General features: G+C 41.6%; 1 protein-coding gene across 3 annotated transcripts; it reads right to left on the minus strand.

Moving 5' to 3' along the window:
- Positions 1-14: 14 nt before the first annotated feature.
- On the minus strand, positions 15-13,483 carry PYROXD1 (pyridine nucleotide-disulphide oxidoreductase domain 1). Of its 3 annotated transcripts, none has more exons than XM_069003516.1 (12): positions 13,305-13,483; positions 10,091-10,171; positions 8,544-8,663; positions 7,296-7,424; positions 6,378-6,451; positions 5,602-5,762; positions 4,854-4,954; positions 3,922-4,048; positions 2,964-3,076; positions 1,721-1,843; positions 1,339-1,476; positions 15-997 (listed from the first exon to the last, which is right to left on the minus strand). In XM_069003516.1, exons 1-12 carry the CDS (start codon positions 13,467-13,469, stop codon positions 749-751), a joined length of 1,581 nt encoding a protein of 526 aa, XP_068859617.1. In that variant the 5' UTR covers positions 13,470-13,483; the 3' UTR covers positions 15-748. The 3 variants fall into 3 exon arrangements, with proteins under 3 accessions (XP_068859617.1, XP_068859619.1, XP_068859618.1); XM_069003518.1 differs by lacking the exon at positions 13,305-13,483 and adding an exon at positions 11,916-11,981; XM_069003517.1 differs by lacking the exon at positions 13,305-13,483 and adding an exon at positions 11,746-11,859.
- Between the last annotated feature and the right edge of the window lie 12,863 nt (positions 13,484-26,346).

Below are 26,346 nucleotides of genomic sequence, written 5' to 3' on the forward strand. Positions count from 1 at the left end.
AAATACAAAACAAGTATCATTAAGAACATGCTCTTCATCTTTATTTTTCTGATAAAATTGTGCCAGTGACTAAAGCCTATAGTCTTTCACCCATCCTTTAGCTAAGACCTTTGCCAAAAATTGAATTAATTTAGTTAAAAACAGTCATTCTCAAAAAAATATAAGTGATTTGGCTGGGAGCAGTCTCAATATGTACTGCCAGCTCTGCATTGACTGGAGTACAATAAATTGTTCCCAATTTGACCCTAAATAAATAGCAACTCCCAAGTAGCAACAGTAGAACAAAATCAAAAGCCAGGATGAAACTGCTGTCCAGGCTGGCACTGTGCAAAACAGTGCAGCTCTACCCCAACACCTGGACAGCTGAAGGGACAAGCAGTTAAAAAGCTGTTCTCAACTGCCATCTCATCCTGACTTTCATTGTGCAAAGCTTGTGTTCTGTACTTAACTGAGTAGAAAATAAATGTATTTCAGAAGTAAACTTATGGGGGGGAAAAAAAAGGCATAAGGCCTTATATTTGCAACCCACATTCCAGGTAGTAAGAGCTCTGAGCACCCTCTGCCCTAAAACTGTTCTCTGTTCATCCGAGCCAGCTCAACAGAGCTGGTACCTGTGTCAGTATTTTGGCAAGATCAACCCAAAGTCTTTACAGAGAATTGCATTTATCCCTCATTTCTGGTAATCCTGAGAAAATGGTTTTCTAAGATTTATTACTTGGTATCTTTCAAAATGGGAATGGGGTATTGTTCAATCAAAATAATCTTCTATATCAATATCTGGATTTAGAAGATCTTCACCATAGGCTGAAAGATCCATTTGATTTAGAATTAAGTTTTCAAAGGTTTCTTCCAAGTCCGTTTCACCAATCAGCACAGCTCCCATCATGCGGCCATTCTGCATCACCACTTTCACATACTCGTGTCCCTTGGTACATCTCAGCATCAGCTCATGGTCTGAGCCCAAGCCCTGGGCATTGTACTTTCCCAAAACCACCACCTAACAGAAGGAAAGGGGAAAAGAAAAAGCTCTCTTAAGAGCATTGCAGTGGCTTTTAGCATTTCTGTTGCTAACACTTCTAGGCCTCAAAAGTGATGCAAACAGGGAAATACTTATCTCTAGGGTCCCTCCCCCCCACTGGCTTGCAAACACACAGTGGACTCAAACATCTTCCCCTGAAATATCATACACATTAGTACAAAAGGAGAAAATCTAAGATGGGATTAATTATATAAAGAAACCTGTTTGTCAGTATTAAAGCATCTGCACAGTATCAGCAAGTGAAGATAAGCAAGCAGTATATGTTACTCAGGGGTTTACAACTCCCAGACTGTACTGACCTTGTAATTGAAAAATTTTGTAATGTGAGCAAATAGTTCAAAGCTGAAATCCATATCAATAGATTCCCCTAAAGCATCTGCTGCCATGCACTTTGCTGCATACCATCCCATCTGCCGAGCTTGGGTCCACAACCTCATCTGAAGGAGATTGGAAAGATTTAAGTCACAAGACCATCACTGTGCCACAACCACACTCACTGCTCTCCTCAGTGCAGACTTTGTGTTTTTAATACTCAGAAGGGCTGGCCAGCTCAGTTTCCAGCCACCTCCATAAAACTCTGTCGTCAACACACTGAGGATTAGCCACTTGCTTAACCCTTCACTCCTCGGTGTGTGCACTGATGTGTAATTCCCTGTGGATCACACGCATCCGAGGCTGTACCTGGTGCCACACAGGGCTCGGCTCCCACGCCGCCGTGCAGATATCTCCAGCTGCATACACATCTGGCAGCGACGTGTGCATGTGCTTGTCTACCTTCAGTCCTCCATCTTCACCCACAGCAAACTGAAGGGTTTGCACACATCAGCAATAAAACAAGTCAACTCATTCAACTTCCTCTGCCTTAAGCAATCATCTGTTACTTTATTATTGAACATGAGACCATCCTGAGTGGCAAGACCTCCATGGAAAGTACAAAGCATTATTGTTATTATTATTGCTAGACCACAGCACAGGTTTTTAAAGGACTGTTACTGATACCTAGGTCGGGAAGTAACAGGGCTTGCCAAATTCCAAATCACACTGTGTTACAGGGACACCCAGTCTTAAGAGATCACTTTGTAATTTTGCTAAGCAAGAAAATACCATTGCAGAAACTTAATTCCTGATCTAAGCTTATAGCATAGGCCTGGAAATATCTCATGGCTCAACATCAGATCTATGTTTTCATCATTTGCTTTAACCAGAGCACAGACTTTTACTTCCTAATCAGATGGCACCACTAAACCCCAAATACCCCAACAGCCTGGTTTTGTCTGGGATAATTTTTTAGTAGTAGCTTGTATGGGGCTATTTGTTGGATTTGTGATGAAACAGTGTTAATAACCCAGGGATGTTTTAGTTGTTGCTGAGCAGACACTGAACACAGAAATGGAATGATCTTGAGGCCTGGAAATTCACGCTGCATTTAAGAACTCTGGATCCCCATCCACATTTGGGTGCTGACTCAGGGTGACTTCCCTCAATAAACACAAGCACCCTGACAGCTCAGTGTCCCACATGAAAAATATTGGAAATAGTTGCTTCCTTTCCAGGAGCAAATGTCATGATTTAAAGGGTAAGAATATGGTACAGCATTAACACAAAAATTATTCTACATTTTTGCCACATTCGCCAATTATACAGATGCTCTTCTGTCTTTGCATAGGCTTAATTTAACAGTTTATACTGCATATATATGGTATATATACACCTGGGGAACAACATCATAAACCAAGACCACAAATCAAATACATTTGTATCACGTTGGATGTCTCCGTATCAACACAACCTGCCTTATTCTGAGTTGCTGCACAATATTTAATCTTTAGCAATCCATGTTTCATGTTGAAAGAAAAACATAAACCAGCTGAAAAAGTTTTTTTCACCTTACCTAAAAAGCTCCAAAAGAAATCAGTATACTTACGTTATTGCCATCAAGAAACAGCTCAACATTAGGCACAACTCCAGTTGCACTGACAATGAAATTGCATCCATAAATTTTTCCATTAGTTAATTCCACATATACAGGCCACAACACTGAAAAAGGGGAAAATTTTGCGCTTAGAATGTAACCAACAAATTATTTTATTAATTATGTCTTATGATAAGATATGAAAGAAAAAAACCCACAAAACCTTTGACGTAACTGAATAGGTAAAGAAAGATTAAAATTTAAAAAAAAAAAGGAAAAAATTATCAGAAGTCACCTATAACATTTCTTACCATTGCTCAGAACTAGAGAACAAAATTATTTTGGATGTCCAACTCCTACTAATAACTTTTTTCAGAATTTTCCTCAATTAAAGCCCTCATTTGTAGGGGGAAGATACTGTATCCTGAGGGGTGTTCTCTCAAGTATGCAATTGCCAAATATTCTTTTGCATAGAAATTTACAGATGCACAGGAAGTGCCTCAAAAGCAAAAAGAATGTCACAGATTTGACTTATGCTGAAAGTAACTGATTACTAAAATAGTATTTTAAATATTCATTTTAATTAGGTGGAAATTATAGGCAGAATTAAAATGAAAAAAGGGATATTTTCCTCTACTTTGAAGGTTTACTTCAGTTTTGATATAAAATGTTGGTGGTTTTTTTCTCCTGTTTTAACCTCACTATTAAAATATTATTTTAATGGATTGTGTTAAGGATGGGATATTCTGCATACAGGATTTTGGTTACTTTGTGGAAAAAATGGTCTGATCCATAAGATTTTGTAATTTAATTGTAGCCCATAAATTTAATTACTATAAACTGCTAGACCTCAATTTATAGAGATAAAAGATTTATTTTTCAAATCTGTATTTGCTTTAAAACAGCAAACAAGATCAAACATGCTCCAGCACAAATTTATCTTCAACATCTTATCAGCACTGGCACTCACCCTCATCTGGTTCTACATTTTCTTCTTTAGGAAAAGTCAAGGAAGTCTGCTGCAGCTGGATAAATTCTTGCTGTAAGTGTATTTTCTTTACTTCACACAGTATTTCAATATGTACTTTATGAGAAAACTAAAGAAAGATTGACAAAATTATAATGATTAGCAATCACAAGATTGTTAATAGCAAGTATATCTTCACCTAAATTGACATTACTAAGCTGGAAAACCCCCCACCATATATCCCAGCCCACTAACTGAATTCCCACACTTTTTCCTCTTTTGGCACAGATCTAGCCATAGCCAATGGCAATTTACCTGCTTTTTCAGCACGTATCTGATGTTCCTTGAAAGTCCGTAACAATTGGATTTTTCTGGCATGCCAGAAAATGTATTCAAGTTCCCCTGAGCTTACAGGAAGTGAGTTCAAAACTTAACAGAATAAAGTAAACTATCTTTTCCGTCTTTCAGGATTGCAAATCCTTTGTTTTTCTATCATGAATTAAATTCTGATAATAATAATAAGTTTTTATTCTAAAGACTGTAAAAAGAAAAAGTATTCTGTACATCAACCCACATTTCAACCATATTCCGAGCTCAAACCAGAAGTTGGAAAGTTACCTGTTTCTCTAAATTATTTTGTGAATTTGGGCCTTGTTTTATTCTCCACGACACAAATACAGTTCCATCACCTTCAACAGACAAATCACCACTGATTAAGCTGCAAAATATCCTAACCATCCTTTAGCTGGTCTACAACTGATCAGCCCTGCATTTTTTAAATGTGAAACAGATGCAAACATCTAACAGCTAAGGAATTCATAAATGAAGAAAAAAATTATATGTGAGGATTTCTGCTTTATTGCAAACAGGAAACTCTACACAATGCTCATGCCCACAACATTTAAACAAATATGAAAGCAAGGTTACACCCATACCTCTTTAGTCCCTTTAAGGTGTAAGCCCTCGTGCCAGTCAGGGCCTAAGGCACTGCCCAGCTTGTCACATGCTGCTGTAGGTCTTCCTTTTTCCTCAATTCCTTAAGGAAAGAGATGGAGTATATCAGATTTAGTGTGCATACTTCCTTGTCCACAGAATTCAGAACAAAGATTCTCAATTAATAGAAGAATACCATCTGGCTGCCAAAGGGGAAGATGGAAGAGTAATATCCTTCTTCTTCCTGCCTGATGTCTAGAACCATGCTTTTCTTTTTGTGATGATTTTGGTCCTACATATGTTTGTGTGATGTTTGTTCATGCAGTCCTAGTTAACTGTTGTTTCTGAGACTGCAGTTTCACTCCATCTGTAATAATGTTCTGTGAGGTTTCATCTGCTCCTCCAGTATCTTACTACACGACAGCTCCTTCCTATATAATGGTGAGATAGTTCACTTCAAAACATTACAGAAAATAGAACAAGTTCTTCAGCAGAAAAAATACAGGGAATATAAATTTGGCACAAAGGTTAGCACTTTTTTACAGTTTGCAAGTAACTGTATTACATTCTGTCTACAGAAATTCAGGATGCGTTTTCATGTTGCTTTTTTACTCTCAGTTTTTGGAAGAATGAAATGTCATTAAAGATAACAGTAAGCCTTATTCCAAGCTGCTAAACTGACTGATTTTCAGACTATCTTTAATACAAAATACTGCTGGCTGCAGTGTCAGGAAACTAAACCCCCCATACCTTCCACTGTGTACTTGGTTCTTTTACACTCGATTGGAGTCTCTCGGCTTTCAGCAGTGAGCTTTGGAATGAGAAATTCAGCTGCTCCTGCATCAAAGAAAGTGTTTCCAATGGCTTTGTCTTTGATAGCCCAGATTACTTCACAGCCTTGAATTTCATACCTGTGGACATTTAAACAAGGGATAAAGTGACAGACTGCCTGAAAAGGATCTGACTGTTAGCAACACAAGCAGAAGTGTGTCAAGTTTCCTTCCAGAAGCCAGAACTAGGGGATCCAAGACTTTCCAACCTATCAAATCCACTTCTAAATATTTACACAAGGAACCCATTAAAAAATATCTCTTCAAATTGACAAGTCATACTCTCACCAACACAACCTCGACTGAACTGGGGCAGGGAGTGGTGGGGGGGGGTGCAGGTCAAATTTGTAATAGTAATAATTAGTATTTCCTGCTCCCCATAATGAAAAAGGAGTGGATTTCTGCTGGACTCCACTGCTAAAACCAGGCATTTGGGTCTTGTTTGCACTATGTGGAACACAAACTGTATATTCTTGACATCTCTGTGTCAAAGCTTCTTCTGGAGCTTTCCTAATTTTATGTGTCAGTTAAGAACCACTATGTTGCAAAAAAAACCACAACTGTCATCAGTTTTGCTACTAACTGCTTTAAGAGATACAATTTTGTAAGTCAACCTTCTCCCCAAACTCATGTACACTAGATTTAGCATTGCATCGTTAAAGATTTTATTTGAATATATATTTTTTGTTTACTTACACTAATTCAAGGGCAATCCCACCATTTCCTACCACAACTATTCTCTCAGCTTGAGCTAAATTCTTCTGAAAAGCCTGCATTAAGAAAGGAAAAATGTCAGTTAGAACTTAGAGCATGTTCCCTCACACCAGTTAACTATATCCTTTTCAGTATTTTCTTGCTCTTAGTTTTGATTTTCTCAGACTATTGATACACATACAGTTAGGTTGAGATCTGTAACAGAAGCTGCTGTAACAAACAATTTCAGTTTCACTTCAGATTATTTGAAAATGTTAACTCCTTTTTTTATCCTCGAGGTCCAACTTCATTTGATGAATGGCAGTTCCCTGTTACGGAGAAGCAGTGCTCCCCCTGCCTCTTCTGATTCTGAAGACCTATAGCAGTGAAACTTCACCTTTGGCTTCCAAGCTTCATTTTTAGTCTATTAAATAATTTCTCAGGTGAAAATTTTTCCACAACTTTGACTATAACTAACTCTTTTCTACACTAAGAGGAGAAGCTACAGTAGAACTAAAAGGAAATAAAAAGTCATTCCTTCAGTAGCTTTCCACTGTAAGAAGCAGCCCACTGTACCATGTACAACACACACCTTCCCAGGGAAGTTTCTACTAGTGCCTACTTCCTGTTTATATTTTCCAATTGGATTCTGCCTGGAGGATGAAAGAATATCATTTATTCCATATTATCATGTTAGAAATACTGTGTATGAGCTATCTATAAAATTAACAAATGTAGTGGCTAATTAATTTACTTACTGGCATTTTAAGGCTGTTTTTCTTCTAGTGAAAATGTTCCTATTTAAGAATATATAATAACAAACATTATTTTCTGCATCTCCATTTCACTCCACAATAATTTTGGTATTTTGCACCAGAAGCAGGAATATATGACACGTTTTTAAGTCCAAAACACATTTACCTGTGCACTGTCAGTATCCCGGATTCCTAATACATACGGGTTCCCTTCAACAATTAATTTCGGTTTGGCTCCAGCACACAGGCAAAGTTTTTCATATATGTATTCTTTCCCATCCTCAGTGCAAATTTTCTGTTAACAATGAGGAGAAAGTAAAAATCAATTCATCTAAGAGAATTAATCTAAATCAAGACATCTAAGAGAACATCAGAACATTCTTCCTTAATGTCATAGTAATTTGCAGAGATTAAAAACTGTAAGGGGCTTCTTAAGGAACAAGCCTTCATACCCTCACTGACTGTGTGTCATTTATTCCCATCACACTCACCACAAGTATGTCACCAATAAAATGGGAGGTGTACACAGCACACTCCAAGCAAGATCAAGTTTACCACTTGGTGGCACTTTGTACTCACTGGCTGTGCCAGAAGAGAGCTGTGTTTTCTATGTGACAAATGTCCCTCTGGCCTATAGTAACAGAACTATGCACTAGTGTATGTTAGCAATTGAGAATCTCCCTCAAAACATTTCAACAGCAGTAGCTCTGTGTTAACCAGGCACAGGATAGCACACAGTTTAGAAAGACTGTAGATCTGTTCTTTGCTGAAGAAAAGGTGGAGGCACTAAACAAGCTACATCATTCTGAGAAAGAAGACCTTACATTTTAACATTTTATGACATTATTTGTTGTTCTACAAACTAGAAGCTGCATAGTTTAAAGTGGTTTTGGGCAAAAGATCCTCCAAATCCACATGCATTAATTATTTGTGTCCACCAAGACCTAAACTAAAACACTATCCTAGTAATGATGTAAGAAAACCATTGGATTCAGAATGTTAGCAGAATCTACCCAAAATTACATCTCCAAGACTTAAAAGTGAGCAAAGTGAGCTTTGGATGTGCTGAAGTGAAAAATAACATGTTGACACAGAGCTAACAAGGGTGTGTACATGCTATCCATTGCTCGTATTTGCAACGTATTTCCTGCTAAATAGAAGGAAGAAAATGGGGAAATGTTGGTTCTTTCAAGATTTATTTTGTCCCCTGTATATATTTCTACTTGAGAAACAGTGTTATACAGTAAGTGAAATTAAAATTAGGAAGTATTTTCTTGTAATTTTGGTAACTTATCAGTTCAATAACCAGAATGTTCTTGAATAAAATTTCTCACCCAAAACATTCAACTACTTCTTAAATTATTTTTATATACATAACTTGAAAAACCAAATAAAAACGAAAACATTATCTTACATGTTCATCACTTTTCAACTGCTTTACTCCAGACTGTATAACTCTAATATTGGGATATCGTTTTTCTAATAAGGAACTTGGCTGCTCTTCGACATCAAATTCCTCAAGTGTTTTGGAGACCTGTAAGAGAAAGAGAGTTATTTAAAAGTATGGATCATTTATCCATATCTTCTTCTACAGCTTTTGACAGAAGGTGCTCATTTCCAGTAAAAAACTCACAACATAAAGCCCATATTGTCTGAAGATCTGTTATCATGTAACTGATAAAAGTTCCTTTTTTAATACAGAATCTTTCCATGCCTGTTCCTGGTTAAAGAGTCAAAGTACTACAGAGAATTTTAATCCTAAAGATAGAGATTAAGCAAAAATGGAGAACCCTGACAGTTGCTTTAACTGCTACAGTGTTTTATTCCATAAATAAGTCTATTATCAGAGTTGTTAACGCTGCTTTTTAACTTATCTGACATAGCGTTAAAATCCTGTTTTTCTCTTTGTTGTAACTTTGATAAAATAACTCATCCAGAGCCACTATCTGATATTTCAGAGACCTGGGGGTGAAATGGGCAACACCAAGCAGAAAACAAACACAAACAAAATAAAAACCCCAAAGAGGCAAACCAGAACCTGAAAAACATTCAAGTAAGTAATGACAATTTGGTTTTTTTTCCAAAAGAGAGTGGCTGCATGGAAACCTCCAGGCCTGCTACTTTATTGAATATCCAGAGTTTGGAACACATTTAGGAACCAGAAGCCACATCATGCTTGCAATTCAGAGAGAAATGAAGATGCTCATGTCCAAAACATAAATGCTGCTGCCTTTAAATAATGCTTAGCTATTCCCTTATTCTTCAGGTATGTAAAGTTTCGCTGATTTGAATGATAGACTTTACATCTCTGCACTGTGCAAATGTTTTTACTGGACACTCATGGCACTGCTGCCAGCACTTTCAGAAAGCATTCTTTAGTTGGGTGCTACTCCAACAATCTCACAGAGAGCTCTAAGACTCAGCTTAATGACCCTACTAGCCACAAATCTGAATTCATGCATGAATTTGATTTTCTTTTTCAAACCAGCAGGAAAGATGTCACTGAATCAGCAGCTGCTGGAGTAGATAAAGCTCAAGGCAATTTCCCAGAAGGCTGTCCCTTCTTTCACTACTTGTCAGAAGGCTGTTTTAGCCCCAAATATAAATGTGAGCAAGACCACGATACCATTTCAGTGCTTAAAAGAGGTCGCTCACTAATAAAGCAGTGAAATAAAGCTTCAGTAATTCGAAACACTTCAACCATGTAAGTACCTAGTTTAACCTTTCGTTGAATTGTGTTAATATATTCACCAATTACTAATAATGGATCATTATAAAGTAGCTCATCAGTCTTCCTAACACCACTATAAAACAGCTCATCAGTCCTACTAACACCACTGCAGTCACACTAATAGGAAAACAAGCACAATGTCATGAGCATTTTCACCACTGGGTTCTAAATTATCTGCACATAAAAACTTTGAAGATGTCTTGCTGTAAGAAAAATTAAGTGTCTCTTACCTGCTTGAAATTAGTTACAGCTTTTATAACTGGGGAAGCTGTTATTAAAAAAATGTCTTCTGATGGGAATTCTGCAGCCAGCTTGTAAAGAAACAGAAACTATGATGAGAGCCATCATCAGACTTTAACACAATAAAACTATTGGTGAAAAGTAGCATATCTTAATACATTACTTTGATTTTGCAGAATCTTATTGAATAAACACTACTTCAGGATAACAGAAGGATAATGACTGAAGAGAATCTGGAGACATTTATTTCATTCACACATAAATATACCTTCATTTATACATAAATATACCTTCAAGAACTGCAGCCATAGTGTAAAGGACTACTTTATTGTAATAATATTCCAAAGACCGTCTGATAGATCAGACTATGATCATGTGATTTCTGGAAACACCCAGTTGCTGGATACACATTTTTTTACAGCATAGCAGGGACTAATTGGTTACAGGTTTCATTTTCACAGAGGAAATGCTGATTTTTACTGGATATTTTAAACCCTACATAGTAAACTGATAAATAGATTATCATCTTCAGGGTGCGTTAAGCAATTCAAGACTTTTAAAGCCCCAAGCAAAAGGGAAGAATTTCCATTTTAAATGTGCATTGCTCAGCAAGGTGACAGGTACACCAAGGCAAGTGGTGCTGTTGTAGGGAAAGGATGCCATCCGGAGAGACCCTGACATCACCAGAGAACACATGCATCCAAGACACAGCCTTTATCCTGCTCTGCAGTTCTAACAGATAAAATACTCTCACCAAACTAATACCCACATAATTTCATTCTACAGGTACAAAATTACCTCCAATTACTGTTACGTTAAAACATCAAAAACCTTGAAACCAAGAAACAGGTTAATTTACTTTTAGAGCTTGGGCTCTCAGAGAGCTGGTATACAGCTCTAGAACATGGATCCTGTAAAAACTGAGCAGTATTAATAAAAGGAAGCACATCACAGCAGCCTTCAGCTCGGCCTTTATGGCTATGAGGAGTAATTCCTGCAGTTAATTCCTACAGGAATACTGATGTCCCCGACCTCTGGACCAGGGCACAGAGTGCCGGCTTTCTGCAGTTATGAAGTTGTAACTCTCCTTCTATGAAATGTCCGTAAATTGCTTCAAAATAGCCTTAGAGGTTTGAACCTCTTGAGACGTATTTCTACACAGATAAATATCGTTATATTACAGTATTGCGGTCCTGGGGCTGCGTTTGGTTTTTGCTTTCCCAAGCGAGACAAATGATTTTTAAGAAGTGGGGATTAGGGGGGAGCAGGACAGAGTATGGAACTACAGTATACACGCGAATATTTACGCAATTACTGTGTAGATCTGTTTCTATGACCGTGCACAGGATGCCCCTGAGAGCGTTTATGCCTCTAAGCAAGCGCGGGCACCGGGGCGGTCCCGCCAGCCGCGCAGCCCGGTTCCACCAGCTCACGGCCGGTCCAGGCGGCTGCACAGGGCCGCCAAGGGCCCTGACAGACTAAGGCTCCGCCATGGGGTCGGGGATCCTCCCGGATCCCGGGGGACAATTCCCGGCGGGCGCCGAGCGGGCTCCGCACCCCCGCGCGCGGGAAGGCGGGGAGGAGCGGAGGGAGAGCACCGTGCGCACGCGCGCGGCGGCGCGGCCGCGGCCCCGGCCCCTTTTACCTTCTCGGCGCAGGTGACCCCCGCGATGCCACCGCCCACCACCGCGAACCGGCCCCGCGCCGCGCCGCCGCCGGCCCCCGACATCGCCCCGCCCGCCCCGGGCACAGCCACCGCGGCGACTTCCCCAGGACACGACCTCGCTGCTGCGCGGCCGCGGCGGCTCCACCTACGGCGAGCAGTAGCACCAAAACTCCTCTCCTCCCGCGGGCCGAGGTGGGCATGAGTCCTCCCGTGCGCACCCGCCCCGAAAGGGTTCTTCCCGCCCATTTGGTATTTATGTAATGTGTGTGTAGTATCAGCTGTACATCTCTGTACAAAAAACTGGGATCAAACCCCAGCTTTTCCACCAATTCCGGGATCGAGCCGCAATCCAGTCCGAGGTTCCCCCATTCTGTATTCCTGGTAAATCCAGTCCGGGTTTTCCCCGATGCCATACCCGAACCAGGCAAACTTTATCGCAATGACCGCTGTAATCCGCGTCGATTCTATTATTTCTTCATATTTTTCCATATTAGTCAGCTTCATATTTGATATGAACAGCAGCAAGGTTTTCTCATCTTATTGAGCAAGACTCAGAGTGGGATTTAGTGAAACTCCTGTGTAAATCAGTGCCTAGGGCAGCTCCAGGTGTGGTCAGTGAGGGTGAGGAGGGGTGGAGCAGCCCCAGGTGTGGTCAGTGAGGGTGAGGAGGGGTGGAGCAGCCCCAGGTGTGGTCAGTGAGGGTGAGGAGGGGTGGGGCAGCCCCAGGTGTGGTCAGTGAGGGTGAGGAGGGGTGGGGCAGCCCCAGGTGTGGTCAGTGAGGGTGAGGAGGGGTGGGGCAGCCCCAGGTGTGGTCAGTGAGGGTGAGGAGGGGTGGGGCAGCCCCAGGTGTGGTCAGTGAGGGTGAGGAGGGGTGGGGCAGCCCCAGGTGTGGTCAGTGAGGGTGAGGAGGGGTGGGGAAGTCCCAGGTGTGGTCAGTGAGGGTGAGGAGGGGTGGGGAAGTCCCAGGTGTGGTCAGTGAGGGTGAGGAGGGGTGGGGAAGTCCCAGGTGTGGTCAGTGAGGGTGAGGAGGGGTGGGGCAGCTCCAGGTGTGGTCAGTGAGGGTGAGGAGGGGTAGGCCCTGTTGAGGGCTGCTTTCAGGAGGGTTACTGGAGTCTCTGGAGTGGGCCATCTCCGAGTATCTCTCACAGGACAACAATGAGAACATCCTGTAGGAGCAGGGGAACACCTGGGTGCTCTTGGAGCATTACTCAGGATGTGCAAAGGGACAAGCCTTCTGCCACAGGGCAGCGCAGGAGAGGGAAGCAGTGCACCTGAGCAGGTGGGGCAGTGTGTGGAGATGAAGATCTTCTTTCTCTTTTCGATTTCATCTTGCCAGTCCCATCCCTGTGCCTTCAGTCCCTCCCAAGTGCTCTCAATCCCATCCCAGTCCCTCCTCAGTCCATCCCAGTAATAAAAATGCAGTCAGTCACCTGGGCAGGTTAACTGATTTATTAATGAAACAAAACAAACAACTGGAGATAGGAACCCCAGATATGCCCAAGACCCCAACAACAAAGCAGAGGAAAAACAGCACTCACGAGACACTGGGTGCTCTCTGAGCCACACGACACGAGGGGAGGACCTGGTGCAGAACACCAGAAGAGTTCGTATAGTCCTTTGTTGGTCAGGATTGGGCCGATTTTCAATCCGCTCTTCCATTGGCTCATGTAGGGGACTCCAGATTGGCTCATTCCAGGGTGCATTCCTGACCAGTCATTCTCTCAAAAAGTGTCTCATTGGCTCTCTCTGTTAACCAATCCACACTCGGGATGATGTCACTTTACCTGTTGAATCCTTCTAGAAAATTCTCACCTAACCTACCCATATGCTGTTGCCATCTGTCGAGTTTCCAGAGGCATTACACCCGTACATCACGCATGCGCCTATCCCAATTAACTTCTGCTAACAACTAATCAACCTTAAAACTCAGCCCCAATATAACCCAACCAACTCTTAATATTATAACAATTATAACTTCATTTAACTGTATAACCATAACTGGTCCACGAATTATTCATGTTTATAACACCAGTGACCCCAGAAAAAGAGGGGTTTGAGGGGAAAAGGGTTAAAATTGAGGTGGAAAACCTCCTTTTCCATTATTGTCTGTGTTTAAATTCCAATTCACCACGATTTTAAGGGTATCAATTGAAGGAAAACCTGTATTTTCCACAATTTAGGGGTATCAGTTGATGGGGAATTGTTCTTTTCTGGTTTAAAGGGAAGGGGAAAACCTTTATAATGCCATTTTATGGGTTGAGGGCAAGCTCCCCATTTTCACCATCTTAAGGTTTAAATACCAAGGGAATCCCTGTTTTCCCTTGATTTTAAGGGTTTAGATTGAGGGAAAACCCCCCTTTTTCTAACAATTTAAGTATTTCAACAGAGGGAGAAAGGGCGGGAAATGCAAGGTGATAAAGGTGGGGAAGGTGAGAGGAAAAAGGGTGGAAAACATGAGGTGGAAAAGGGCAGGAAATGTGAGGGGGAAGTGGATGAGAAACATAAGTGGAAAGCTAAAATTGTTGTTTACGCTGCCTGTCAGTAGGGATAAAGGTAAAGCCTTGGAAGCGTGCTTTACTATTCAAATACTTTACAGCATGTAATTGCACTGCTGGCCAGTTATGGGGAGTGTGAGAGGGGAGCTGTGCATGCATCTTTTCTCTTGATAAGGCACTGATCCCGTTGGACCAGCTCCTCTGAGGTGATTGGTATTTGATGTACTCTGTGCCCTCCATGCTTGACTATGTGTACATATATGTAGACAGTAATATATATATATATATGAGTGTAAAAACATGTCTGTATTTTTTATTTATAACTAGATACACTTTATATATGTATGTATACATAACATATATTCAATATCTATGTCCACAGAAGTGTTGGTATAAAACATATTTTAATGAGAGCTAATGAAATTAATAGTTGAGATTTACATGCCAATAGAAAGGAATTAAAGAAAGTAAAAAGTGGGCATGGGACCCCACTTCACGAAACTGCTGAAGGGGCTTTAGCATGGCTGGGGAGGGGATGATCAAGAGGGCAGGGGTTGTCACAAGAGTGGGGTGTTGATGCATGTGTTGTACAGGAACAACAGATTTATTTGGGAAAGCAATACCATTATGGCCCAAGACACTTGTCTTGACACTGAACAAAATGTTTGTCATTTTGAAACATCCTGATTGTACTAGTTTGACAACAAACCAGTGGGAGGCACCAAGTCAGAATAACAATTTAGTGGGGAAATTAAAGAAAAGGAAAAAAAATAAAAGAAAACACTGGTTCAAACGGACAGAGTCAAGATACAACCTGACACCCTGTTAGTCAGGGTGGTGGTAGCAGTCTGGTAGAATGGTGGCTGCAGTCCTCTGAAGCGGTGATCCTGTAGAAAAAGGGTCTGCTCTTCCTCAGAAAGTCCAGTGGTGGCTGTGTAGCTCCTGTCCTCTGGAAGTCCATTAGAAAGGGTTGTCTCTGGTGTTCAGCATCTCAGATTATATCCACGATGGGATGGTTGGTTCCTCCCTCTGGGTGGAACATCTCACAATGGGGTAATGAGTCATGAGGCCAAGTGTTGATTAGGCTCATTAACAGAAGACAGTCCAGAGGGAGTTATTTCTGAGTCATGCAGCAGGACAATGATGGGCCATTAAGAGCAAGATAGTCTGGGGGGAGGAGGCAAGGAAACACTGCCCCACCTGATTTCCACAGCTCATGAGGATGGTAATAGAATACACTGCAACCCAGGACACTGATTAACCTGCTGAAGCTGTATTAGTGTATGTTGGAAAAGGATGCATTTGTATACAAACCCTTTGTGATTTTGTATTTACAGACAACACCACTGGGGAGATGTTATGATCCGGTTTAAACCCAGAAAAGCAAAGCAAGCTAAGTCTCTGTGCATAAACCAGAAAGAACTTAGAAGGTTCAAAATATTCCCAGAAACGAGATTAAAACCAATCGAGATTAAATATTGATGCCAAAAAATTTGATATGTTTTATTTAATAGTAAAAGAGGCAAAGAGAAAGAAAGAGAAAATAAAGGAAGAAAGAAATAGAAAAAGAAGTGTGCATGGGGGGTGGGGGAACAGGGAGACATGACAGGGGTTAGGTGGAAGCATCTCACCCATCCGAGGGCCCCAACGATGTCTCGTTGCTCCCCTCCATCTGATCTGCTGGTGGTGAGGGTCCCCCGTCGCCGCTGTGGCCGTGATGCCACACGCCAAAGAGTACAGAATCCCGTGGATTAATATAGGCTTTGGGTCAGGTGGGAACGCCCATGTGTCTCCCTTGAAGGTGCTAGTTTGACACTGTCCCTTGCAACGCTGAGGGTCTATTGCATCATCTCTGGTGCTCTGGTGATAAATGAGTGAATGGTAAATGTTGTCTTTCGCATCTAGGATTTTAACATTTAGAAGTGATAATGTACTATGTAGAAATAATGTTAAGGTAAAATGTAGTTAAAGTAGAAAGAGATTTAGGTAAATTGTAACTTCGAAATAGTTGTAATCTGTTAAGAAATGTATTAATAAACACATGGTTAATAAATGTCTTTTGAGCTGAGAAACTACAGAGCCAGGAACCAAGATATCTTAGAGAAACAAAGAAGATAAACCGCATGCATCCCAGGAAGACTTTTATCTCATCAAAACTCAAACCTCCCATGGAAACTGTCAACTACAAGTTAGGCTGGAAACTGAGGAGGCACCGGAGGGGGGTGCCTGCCTTCAATTCTGAAGCTATCCAGAGGTCTGACGCGGCATTATACTGGTGGAAGGGGACAGAGACCAGAGAAGTGTAAATTACTTCCTGGGCTTAATGAATATGTAACAGTTTAAGAGAGTACTTAAGTCCACAGTAAAATGAATGGAGCATGCCTCTGGCAGTATTGCCAAGTGCCCCAGCCTTTGTTCTACTAATAAATATTCAATAATATATTTATAAAAAATGTAGCTCTTCTGTTAATCTTTTTCACTCTGGTGCAGGGTCTGAGGACCCCTTTGAGGAGGGCCCTTTTGATGAACCATGTCACCCCTTCTGCTGTGGATAAGCTTTCCCCTCCCCAGGTGAGGGCCCCTCAGCTGGGCTCCTTTGCACAGTTGGAGGATGGGCAGTCACTGTGCCTCTGACCAGAGGCTTTTCCAAGACACCCAAAGCGTCTCCTCCCCCACCCTTTGGTGGAGGTTCTGTGTGAGCCTGGCAGCTGACAGCCTTGGGGCTGTGGTCTCCACCTTGGAGGTGTTAAGCTTGTGCTTTGTGAATGCCCCCAGCCCTGAGTGTTACTTTATCTTATCTTCATTATTGAGCCATGTAAGGCCTCAGTCAGGGCCCCATTCAGGGTGTGTTGGTCTTCTCTGCAGCTTTTGTAATACAGTTTTAAAAGTCCTTTATGAAAATGTTTAAGTCATAAACTATAATATTTCAGTCTCTGACAATCCACCCTGTGACTTAAACTTTTCTTCTGATGTTTCTTCAGTTTATGGGTTACCCATGGTGGGTGATATGTAGAGATGTTAGTAAGAGAAAAGATAGAAGAAGTAGTAATAATGCAAGTAGTACAATAGTTATTCCAATCATCAAAAATGTAAATTCAACTGCAATCATTAATCCAATGATTATTAGTAGGTGCCTCCCACCCTGTGAACCCAAAGATCAGTTTTTCTTTATTGGATAGTGGGTGTGAGGGATTCCCCAATATGGTGTTTCTTGGATGTTGACTTTATATGTTTTGAAATTGATCATAGAGTTACACAGCAGGTTTTAATTTTTCCATCTAAACTAAACTAAACTAAACTAAACTAAACTAAACTAAACTAAACTAAACTAAACTAAACTAAACTAAACTATTAACCTGTATCAATCAGTCGAGTTTCCAGGAGATCTTAAGCTCTAGTAATATAATTGTACCCTGGAACAAATGTGAATATGTTTGTTGAAGATGTGTGCTTTTGCATACTTCAAGGCTGAAAAATAGGATTTTTCTTGACTGCATTCACATAGAGTTGGAAGAATTTAATTGGTAGTATTCCTGTTCTGCTGGGTAAATCTATGAAAAATTAACTTCTATCATATCAAATTCACAAAAAATATAAAAACATTTTCATACAAAAGATTTTCATGCAAACACATTTTTACACCAAGGCTATGTTCCATTTGTCAGGGAATAGATTATAGCACTGTTGTAATTTAATTTTGACACAAAACGGAAACTGTAGTTTTGTTATTGGTGGGATAAAAAAAAAACAAAAGGGAAGAGAAGAAATAATTCTCCTTTAAATTTAGTTGTATAACTCTAAGAAACTTTTTTTCTTTTGAACTTTAGTAGCATGATTAGAAGAAGTGAGGTAGAATTAAAATGTTCTTGGACATAGGAAACTTAAAAGTACATTAAAGATGTTAAAGTGTGTTTGAGAGTTGGTAGAAGATTGTTTTTTATTTTATCTTGTATTCCGTTAGGATTCTTTAGTTGACTAATTGATAACTCTTGAAAAAAAGAGAAAAAAAATTAGTCAAATTATAATGATTCCTAGGTAGAGTTGGGAAGGGCAATACATATATGTATGTATGATTTCATATATGTATATATTCTTGTACCAACTTTCAAGATAAAATCAGTTTAAAAAATTGTACATTCATAAGACTTTTTGCCACAAGTCCTTGGCAAAAGAACTCAAACTTAACAATATATAAAATGCTTTGACTAATATTTGATTTCCTTGCAATGCAAACACATACAAATTACAAATATTAAGAAATTAATTGACAATGCAAGCAGTCATGGTGACAATTTAAAAGTTCCATTGGTTCTCACACAGCTCCATCTCATCTGTTGGTAGGTTCCCATAAAAGGAAAGTAAAAATTCAGCCTACTACAGACTGATCTTAAAAGAAAACAAAAACTTCTTATAGTTATTACAAAGTGATGGTACTTAAAGTGAAGAGATGGTTATCACATCTATGTGTGAATCTGCTGCTTGCAGTTTTGCTACTCCCTAATTCATTCTCCTTTTCTTTAGTGCAGGGATGTTTGGAATTCCTAGAAAGAGAAAAAAAGCTTCCCAGGCAAAATATGCCTGGGTAAAACAAGTTGTTAATTGCATAAAATTATTATTATTATTTAGGTAGGGTTTTAGTTTTCATGTTCTGTCCCACAGTTTTTCAGTGGGGTCTCCTCCAGCTGATTTAAGTTCGGCCGAGAGAGTGGTTTAGACATTTGAACTACCTTTATTTTTCAGGGCATTTCTGCCTGGAGCAATTGGTCTTATCAGTTTCGCACATAACATCTGCTCCTTTTATTCAGTTTTGCTGTTCACCCAGTCTTTTTACTTGTCCTGGGTTGCAGTGTATTCCATTACCATCCTCATGAGCTGTTGAAATCAGGTGGGGCAGTGTTTCCTTGCCTCCTCCCCCCAGACTATCTTGCTGTTAATGGCCCATCAATGCCATGCTGCATGACTCAGAGATAACTCCCTCCGGAATATCTTCTGTTAATGAGCCTAATCAACACTTGGCCTCATGACTCATTACCCCATTGTGAGATGCTCCACCCAGAGGGAGGAACCAAGCATCCCATCCTGGATATAATCTGAGATGCTGAACACCAGAGACAACCCTTTCTAATGGACTCCCAGAGGACAGGAGCTACACAGCCACCACTGGACTTTCTGAAGAAGAGCAGACCCTTTTCTACAGGATCACCGCTTCAGGGGACTGCAGCCACCATTCCACCAGACTGCTACAACAGGGTGTCAGGTTGTATCTTGATTCTGTCCGTTTGAACCAGTGTTTTCTTTTATTTTTTTTCCTTTTCTTTAATTTCCCCACTAAATTGTTATTCTGACTTGGTGCCTCCCACTGGTTTGTTTTCAAACTAGTACATTACTGTTTCACTACATTTTATTGACTGTATTCCAGTTTTGCCGGGCTTATGGCCAAATTTTGATTTTTCAGTAGCCATACCGTTTCAGTAGTAGTTTTCTGACCCTTGTGAGTTTTAATTCAGGGTCTACATACTACTTTAGACCACACTTCAGAGAATGTTACAGGTTCAAAACTTCACAGTTTTTTCCCCGTAAAATTCTCTCTCATTTGCATTCCAAAGCTTTCTTTGGACATGACAATCAAGTTCGGCAGCAGGCAATGGCTCGGCCTGCAGTCTCTTTTATCTCTTGCCCGCCAGCAGAGTAGAGAATTAAACAATAATGACCACTTGGATGTTACACCAATCATTTCAGTGCACAGACCATCCCTGAGGAAGATGAGCTGGCATCAAATTAATTCAACAAAGGAAACAAAGCTTGTGCAAGGTATTTTATGTTACCACACATGTCGGAGTGATCTTTCCCAGAGGGTGCCCTGCTTAAAAGCGAATTTTCAAAAGTCTCACTCCTCTCTCTGCGAAGGCGCCTCTTAAACAAAAATAAAGTTACAAACAGCAGAGTAGTCTCTCTCTAGGGGCACCCCTTATAAAATATTTTCTGAAGTCCTACTCCTTACACCTCGAGAGCACCTAGTGTTTACCAAAGTTACAAGTCACAAAGTTACTTCCCGATCTCCCAGGTCTTTCACCTCGGGAGTACCAATTTCCCAGACCTTCGGCCTTGGGAGCACCGTTTTAGCACAGGTACACGTGCAAACACAAGCAAGCAAGCAAACAAACAAACAAGCAAATGAGTCAGAGAGGGTAAGCAAAGTAGAGAGGTATTTAGAAATGTAGAAATGTACTTTGTTTTGTTTTTCTAAAATGATTGATCATAAGAATTAGCAATTCATTGACTTTTTGGAAAAAACACTCCCATTTTAAGGGAATTCTGTTATTCCATGACGCCAATTAAAATGTTGCAATCCAGCTTAAACCAAGAAGAGCAAAGAAAACTAAGTCTTTGTGTATAACTGGAAGGAACTTAGAGAAGGTTCAAAATATTCCCAAAAGCAAGATTAAAACAAAACAAGGTTAGATGTTGGCACCAAAAAATTTGATGTATTTTATTTAATAATAAAAGAGTCAAAGACAAGGAAAGAGAAAAGAAGGAAAGTGAATCACCCCACACCGGGCCAGCAGACACTTCAGAGACAGAGTCAGAGAAGTAGGTATTTGCTTTATTCAGCACGGTGGTTGTGGGGGATCTCTCCTCCAAACACACACACTGGCACTTTCCTACAACACATTATTATGGGTAAAATTCATGAATATTCATCACATTCCTTGGGATTGGAGTGTTATACAAATTATTTCTCGGAAGTCATTAATACCATTAGCATACGTGCCATGCACGCATGGGCATGTGTGGTCTATCCTGGTGGTCACACTGAGGGAGGCTCCTCTTCTTCCTTGGGGGTCTTTGTGATGAAGGCGAGTAGGCTTCATCACAATGCGCTTTTAACCTTTCTTTGCAAAGAATGTGCAGTCCTTTGTGGAATGATTCGGCAATTTGTGTGTTGATTCCAAATGAATTCCTGCTTCCTTTATCTTGACAAGATTAAGGCAAATCTCACTTCTTAGGTTTTGTAATTACCATTTGCTGTCTCTTAATAGTTAACTGTGTTTACATGAGATAACTATTGATCAACCATTATCAAAAGAAGAAAGACATAGAGAAAGAAGTGTGCCTGGGGCCTGGAAGAACAGGGAGAGGTGACAGGGGTTAGGTACGCGTATCACCCATCCGAGGGTCCCAACAACATCTCGTTGCTCCCCTCCATCTGGCCTTCTGGTAGAGATGTCACCAAAATGGCAGGAAAAACAAAAACCCTCCAACAACATTTTTAACGCTAGAGTCAAGGCATTACTTTATTATCTGGCCAGGACGTACCACAGAAATCATCTCATCCACACATAACCCGGGTGTGCAGAGAGAATCATTCTATGATACATGACCTTTACTAGAATTTTCAGATCTTTTATACAGTCAAAACTCATAAAAACGAATTGGGTCAGTGTTCATTGGTGTAAAATTGTGTAGTTCTTAGTATTTGGTCTCCTATTGGAGATTTCTTCACTTCTGATGTTAATTAGATCTTCATTCCTTATCAGTCTTTTCCAGAGGAGATGTCTCCAACTCTGCCAGAGGCAGAGTCTGGGGTAGATGTTCGTAGATGGCTGCTGATGTTCTGTTGATGTTCTGTTGATGGCCTTATCTCATTGGTGTCAGAAACAGGCTGACAACATTACCAATTTTAATTGGTTTTATTAACAGTGACTGAGAATGGGAACCGAGAGTAGCTCAAGAACCCAAAATGACAAGGCAGGTAAAGCAGCGCACGCAACGCTGGGTGCTCCCCTGACAGGCATGTCAGCAAAGGAGGACCCGGTGCCAGGCACCGGAGCAGTTTATACAGTCTTTTGGCTCGCTCCGGATTGGTCAGTCTCACTTTTGATCCACACTGTCACTGGCTCATTTAGGGGTGCATTCCTGACCAATCATTTGCCCAAGGGGCAATTTCATTGGTTGCTCTTATAGTCCAATCCTTATCCTCTCTGGTGCAGTAAGTGATGATATAATGTCCATCTCAGAACTTTCTAGATACTCCAACCCACCAACCGGTCCCAGGCGCTGTCCAATGGTGAGACATAAGTGCTACTCCAAATACAAACCTATTCTTAACATTGAACTTCAGTTAACAATCAATTATACCTGAATCCTCTAACCCCAAACAGCCTATTAACTTAATTCATTTACTCATTTACCTAATTAATTAGCGGAGATCAAACCACTTATAACACTTATAACTGGCTACTCCCAGTCTGTTGAAATGCCAAGCCCATCAGACCTCACCTAGAGAAACAATGCCTGGGAAAGAAGCTTCAGTTCCCTTCCCCCAGGCCAAAGGTGAACAAACCCGGCTAAAGTTCTATATAAAAATTTTTTAAACTGGTATGTCTTCCAACAGTGAGGGTCCCCCATCACCGCTATGGCCATGCCGCCACATGCCAAAGAGTACAGAATCCTGTGGATTAATATACACTTTGGGCCAGGTGGGAACGCCCATGTGTCTCCCTTGCAGGGGCTAGCTTGACGCTGTCCCTTGCAACACTGAGGGTCTGTTGCATCATCTCTGGTGCTCTGGTGCAGGGTCTGAGGACGCCTTTGAGGAGGGCCCCTTTGATGAGCCATGTCAACCCTTCTGCTGTGGATAAGCTTTCCCCTCCCCATGTGAGGGCCCCTCAGCTGGGCTCCTCTGCACAGTGGAGGATGGGCAGTCACTGCACCTCTGACCAGAGGCTTTTCCAAGACACCCAAAGCCTCTGCTCCCCCACCCTTTGGCGCAAGGTTCTGTGTGAGCCTGGCAGCTGACAGCCCTGGGTCTATCAAGTAAGCCAAGTCTCCACCTTGGAGGTGTTAAGCTTGTGCTTTGTGAATGTCCCCAGCCCTGAGTTGTTACTTTATCTTACATACATCAGCGAGCCATGTAAGGCCTCAGTCAGGGCTCTATTCAGGGTGCAGTAGTCTTCTCTGCAGCTTTTGTAATACAGTTTTAAAAGTCCTTTAAGAAAATGTTTAAGTCATAAACTATAATATTTCAGTCTCTGACACCTTTTCAACCCCATTTCAAGCAAGTGTCTGAAAACTAAAATCCCTCTGGAATAAGTTTGTCATAGCTCCTTTTAGTTTTCACGGTTGGACATGAAATGCATCATTGCACTGCTAATATCTCTAGACCCAGCAGAGGCGCCCAAGGTTAACTGGACTGCAGAGATTCCTTTGTCAGCCCTGCAGATGTTTCCTTCAGTTTTTTAATGAGGAACTGCTCACAAAGAGGACTCTACAGTCTATACAGCTAAATCACAAACACCCTCTACTCCTGAGAAGAAAGCAGTAGATCCCATAGATTTCCACTTGCTTTAACAATTTGGTCAGGTCCAACAATGCCAAAATTGAAGCACTGTGTACGAGCTTGACAACAAACCAGTGGGAGGCACCAAGTCAGAATAACAATTTAATGGGGAAATTAAAGAAAAGGGAAAAAACTAAAAGAAATCACTGGTTCAAACTGATAGAGTCAAGATACAACCTGACACTCTGTTAGTCAGGGTGGTGGTAGCAGTCTGGTGGAATGGTGGCTGCAGTCCTCCTGAAGCGGTGATCCTGTAGAAAGAAGGTCTGCTCTTCTTCAGAAGGTCCAGTGGTGGCTATGTAGCTCCTGTCCTCTGGGAGTCCAGTGGAAAGGTTGTCTCTGGTGTTCAGCATCTCAGATTATATCCAGGATGGAATGCTTGGTTCCTCCCTCTGGGTGGAGCATCTCACAATGGGGTAATGAGTCATGAGGCCAAGTGTTGATTAGGCTAATTAACAGAAGATAGTCCAGAGGGAGTTATCTCTGAGTCATGCAGCATGGCATTGATGGGCCATTAACAGCAAGATAGTCTGGGGGGAGGAGGCAAGGAAACACTGCCCCACCTGATTTCAACAGCTCATGAGGATGGTAATGGAATACACTGCAACCCAGGACATACTGTTATACATCTGATACTAAATTCATGACACACACAGAACCTGTGAAAGAAACGTTAAATATTTAAATGTGCAGGCACTCCCCTGCCCCCAAATATTGGAGCAGACCACTCATTTTCGTTGCATGGATAGAAAATAGATGATCTTCCCCACTTGAACTGTGTCAAAGCTGAGCATTCCACTATAGGTATCAGACAAGACAGATTCTCCCCTTCACAAACTGCTAGTAATTGAGATGTGGCATTTGTCTCTCACCTTCAACGAATAGGTTCAGGGAACCACTGTCTTCCACAGAATGCAACATCCCTAGAAGATAAACCACAATAGTCATGAAACTCATTCCTGTTTCTGATCACCAGTGCTGTAATTCCTTCTTGTTAAAAAGAACTGGAATTTTTTTCAGAACTGTTTTCTTTTCCCCATTTCACATACACCAGCCTGACTTTGTCAGATGAGGTGGATACTCTCTGGGAGTATTGCAAAAGTTGCTTCCATAAGCAGGACCCAGGGACTTGAGACACTTGGTTCTCTTGCCAATTTTTTATGTGCTCTATAGCTGAAGTCAGTGGCTCCACCTATCTCAGGGAATACGTAACTGCTGCCGCCACCACATCTCACTCTGTGTATCCAGTTATACATCTGAAATTACACCCCACAATGAAAGAAGTCAAAACCCCGCTGTGAGTTTTGTCCTTTGTGTCCTCCATTCTTATCAGTTACTATGAACAGTCTTCTCCCTCCACGGCACTGAAAATGCTGAAGCCAAATCTGAACACCAGCTTTAAATCAAATGGAAACTATTCCAACATTAAATTGAACCTGAAGGCACCACTTCACAAGTTAATTTTACAATGAGAGCATAAGATTGGATATATTAAAATAAACCATTGTCTTGTTATAGGAGTTATTCCAGTTTAGGGGGTTTGATGAGTTCTAATTTGGGTTGTATGGGTGTTAGGTAGGATGGTTGAAGGTTATGATTTGGGTTGTATGAAGTTACGCTGTTTAAACTGTTGAATGGAATTGGAAGCCCTTTGTTTAAAAAGACTGCACTTAATATAAAGAGGCCAGGAGTTGGTGATATAGAGTATTGAAGGTCCCTAAGCCCCGTCGGGATGACATCAGCCTTGAGAGAGGCAGCTGCACCCACCAATCACCAGCCTCCCTCCAACCTGGACCTTGCACCAATCACTCGATGCACCGTGAGGGGAGAGAGAGAGACCTAGCGATGAGCCAATCATCACCTGAGAAGTGGGAAATCTAAGCCAATGAACTGAGTTGCTAAGCAGCAGCCCTGTGGACTGACCAATTAGAAGGACTGAAAGAGACCATAAAAGGCAGTGTTCACCTGAGAACACATCCTCCTGTGTCTTCAAGACTCTCACGGTGAAGTCCTCCTGTGATTGAAACCTGCCACTGCGAGGTCCTCCTGCCTCTGGGTTAAGAGGAGAGGGCTACTCCCCCTCCTGGTTCTTCCACCTGGTCTTTTTGTTTTGTTCTCTTTAGTTTTAATAAATCACCAGTGTTGGGGTTTTAGTTTAGTCCTAGTTTTTTTCTGTTAAAGGAATTTTTTCCCATATGCCTGTTGCTAGGAGATAAATGGCCATACTTAAGAGAAGACAAAAGGGCCTGGCCAGGCTTTTGTTTTCACTTGGGTGTGAGTTGAGTTTGCTCTCAGCGTCTGGAGAGAGAAGCCGCAGAGAGAAGAGCTGCTGGTTCTTTTTTTTCGGCCGTCTTTCTTTCTGCTGGAAACAACGCCGGGATCCCAGGGCTGCTTTCCCTGCCCTGCTGGAGGCTGGGCTGTGGCCGCCCTGCCCCGCTGCTGCTTTGAGCCTTTGCTGCGTTGTAGCCGTGCTCGCCCTGCCTGCCTGGACCTCCGGGGGGTTTCCCCTTTTGGATACATCTCGTCTGCCACCCGGGATTTGTGTTTGTGCCTGCCGCTCCAGCCTGCTGTTCCAGCCTGCTGTTCCCGAGAGTCCGGGATCGGCTGCCCAGGGGTTTGTGAAGCTTTTGTCCCATCCTTCCCCGGGATCCCAGGGCACCAGTGCCGCGTGCTCCCCAAGCTCTCTCCAGAGTGCCCCCTGCAGCCGTGGGGGAATCATCGCACCTGCCCTGCTCACCGGGAGCC

The sequence above is a fragment of the Aphelocoma coerulescens genome, chromosome 1A (assembly GCF_041296385.1).
Source record: "Aphelocoma coerulescens isolate FSJ_1873_10779 chromosome 1A, UR_Acoe_1.0, whole genome shotgun sequence".
Lineage (NCBI taxonomy): Eukaryota > Metazoa > Chordata > Aves > Passeriformes > Corvidae > Aphelocoma > Aphelocoma coerulescens.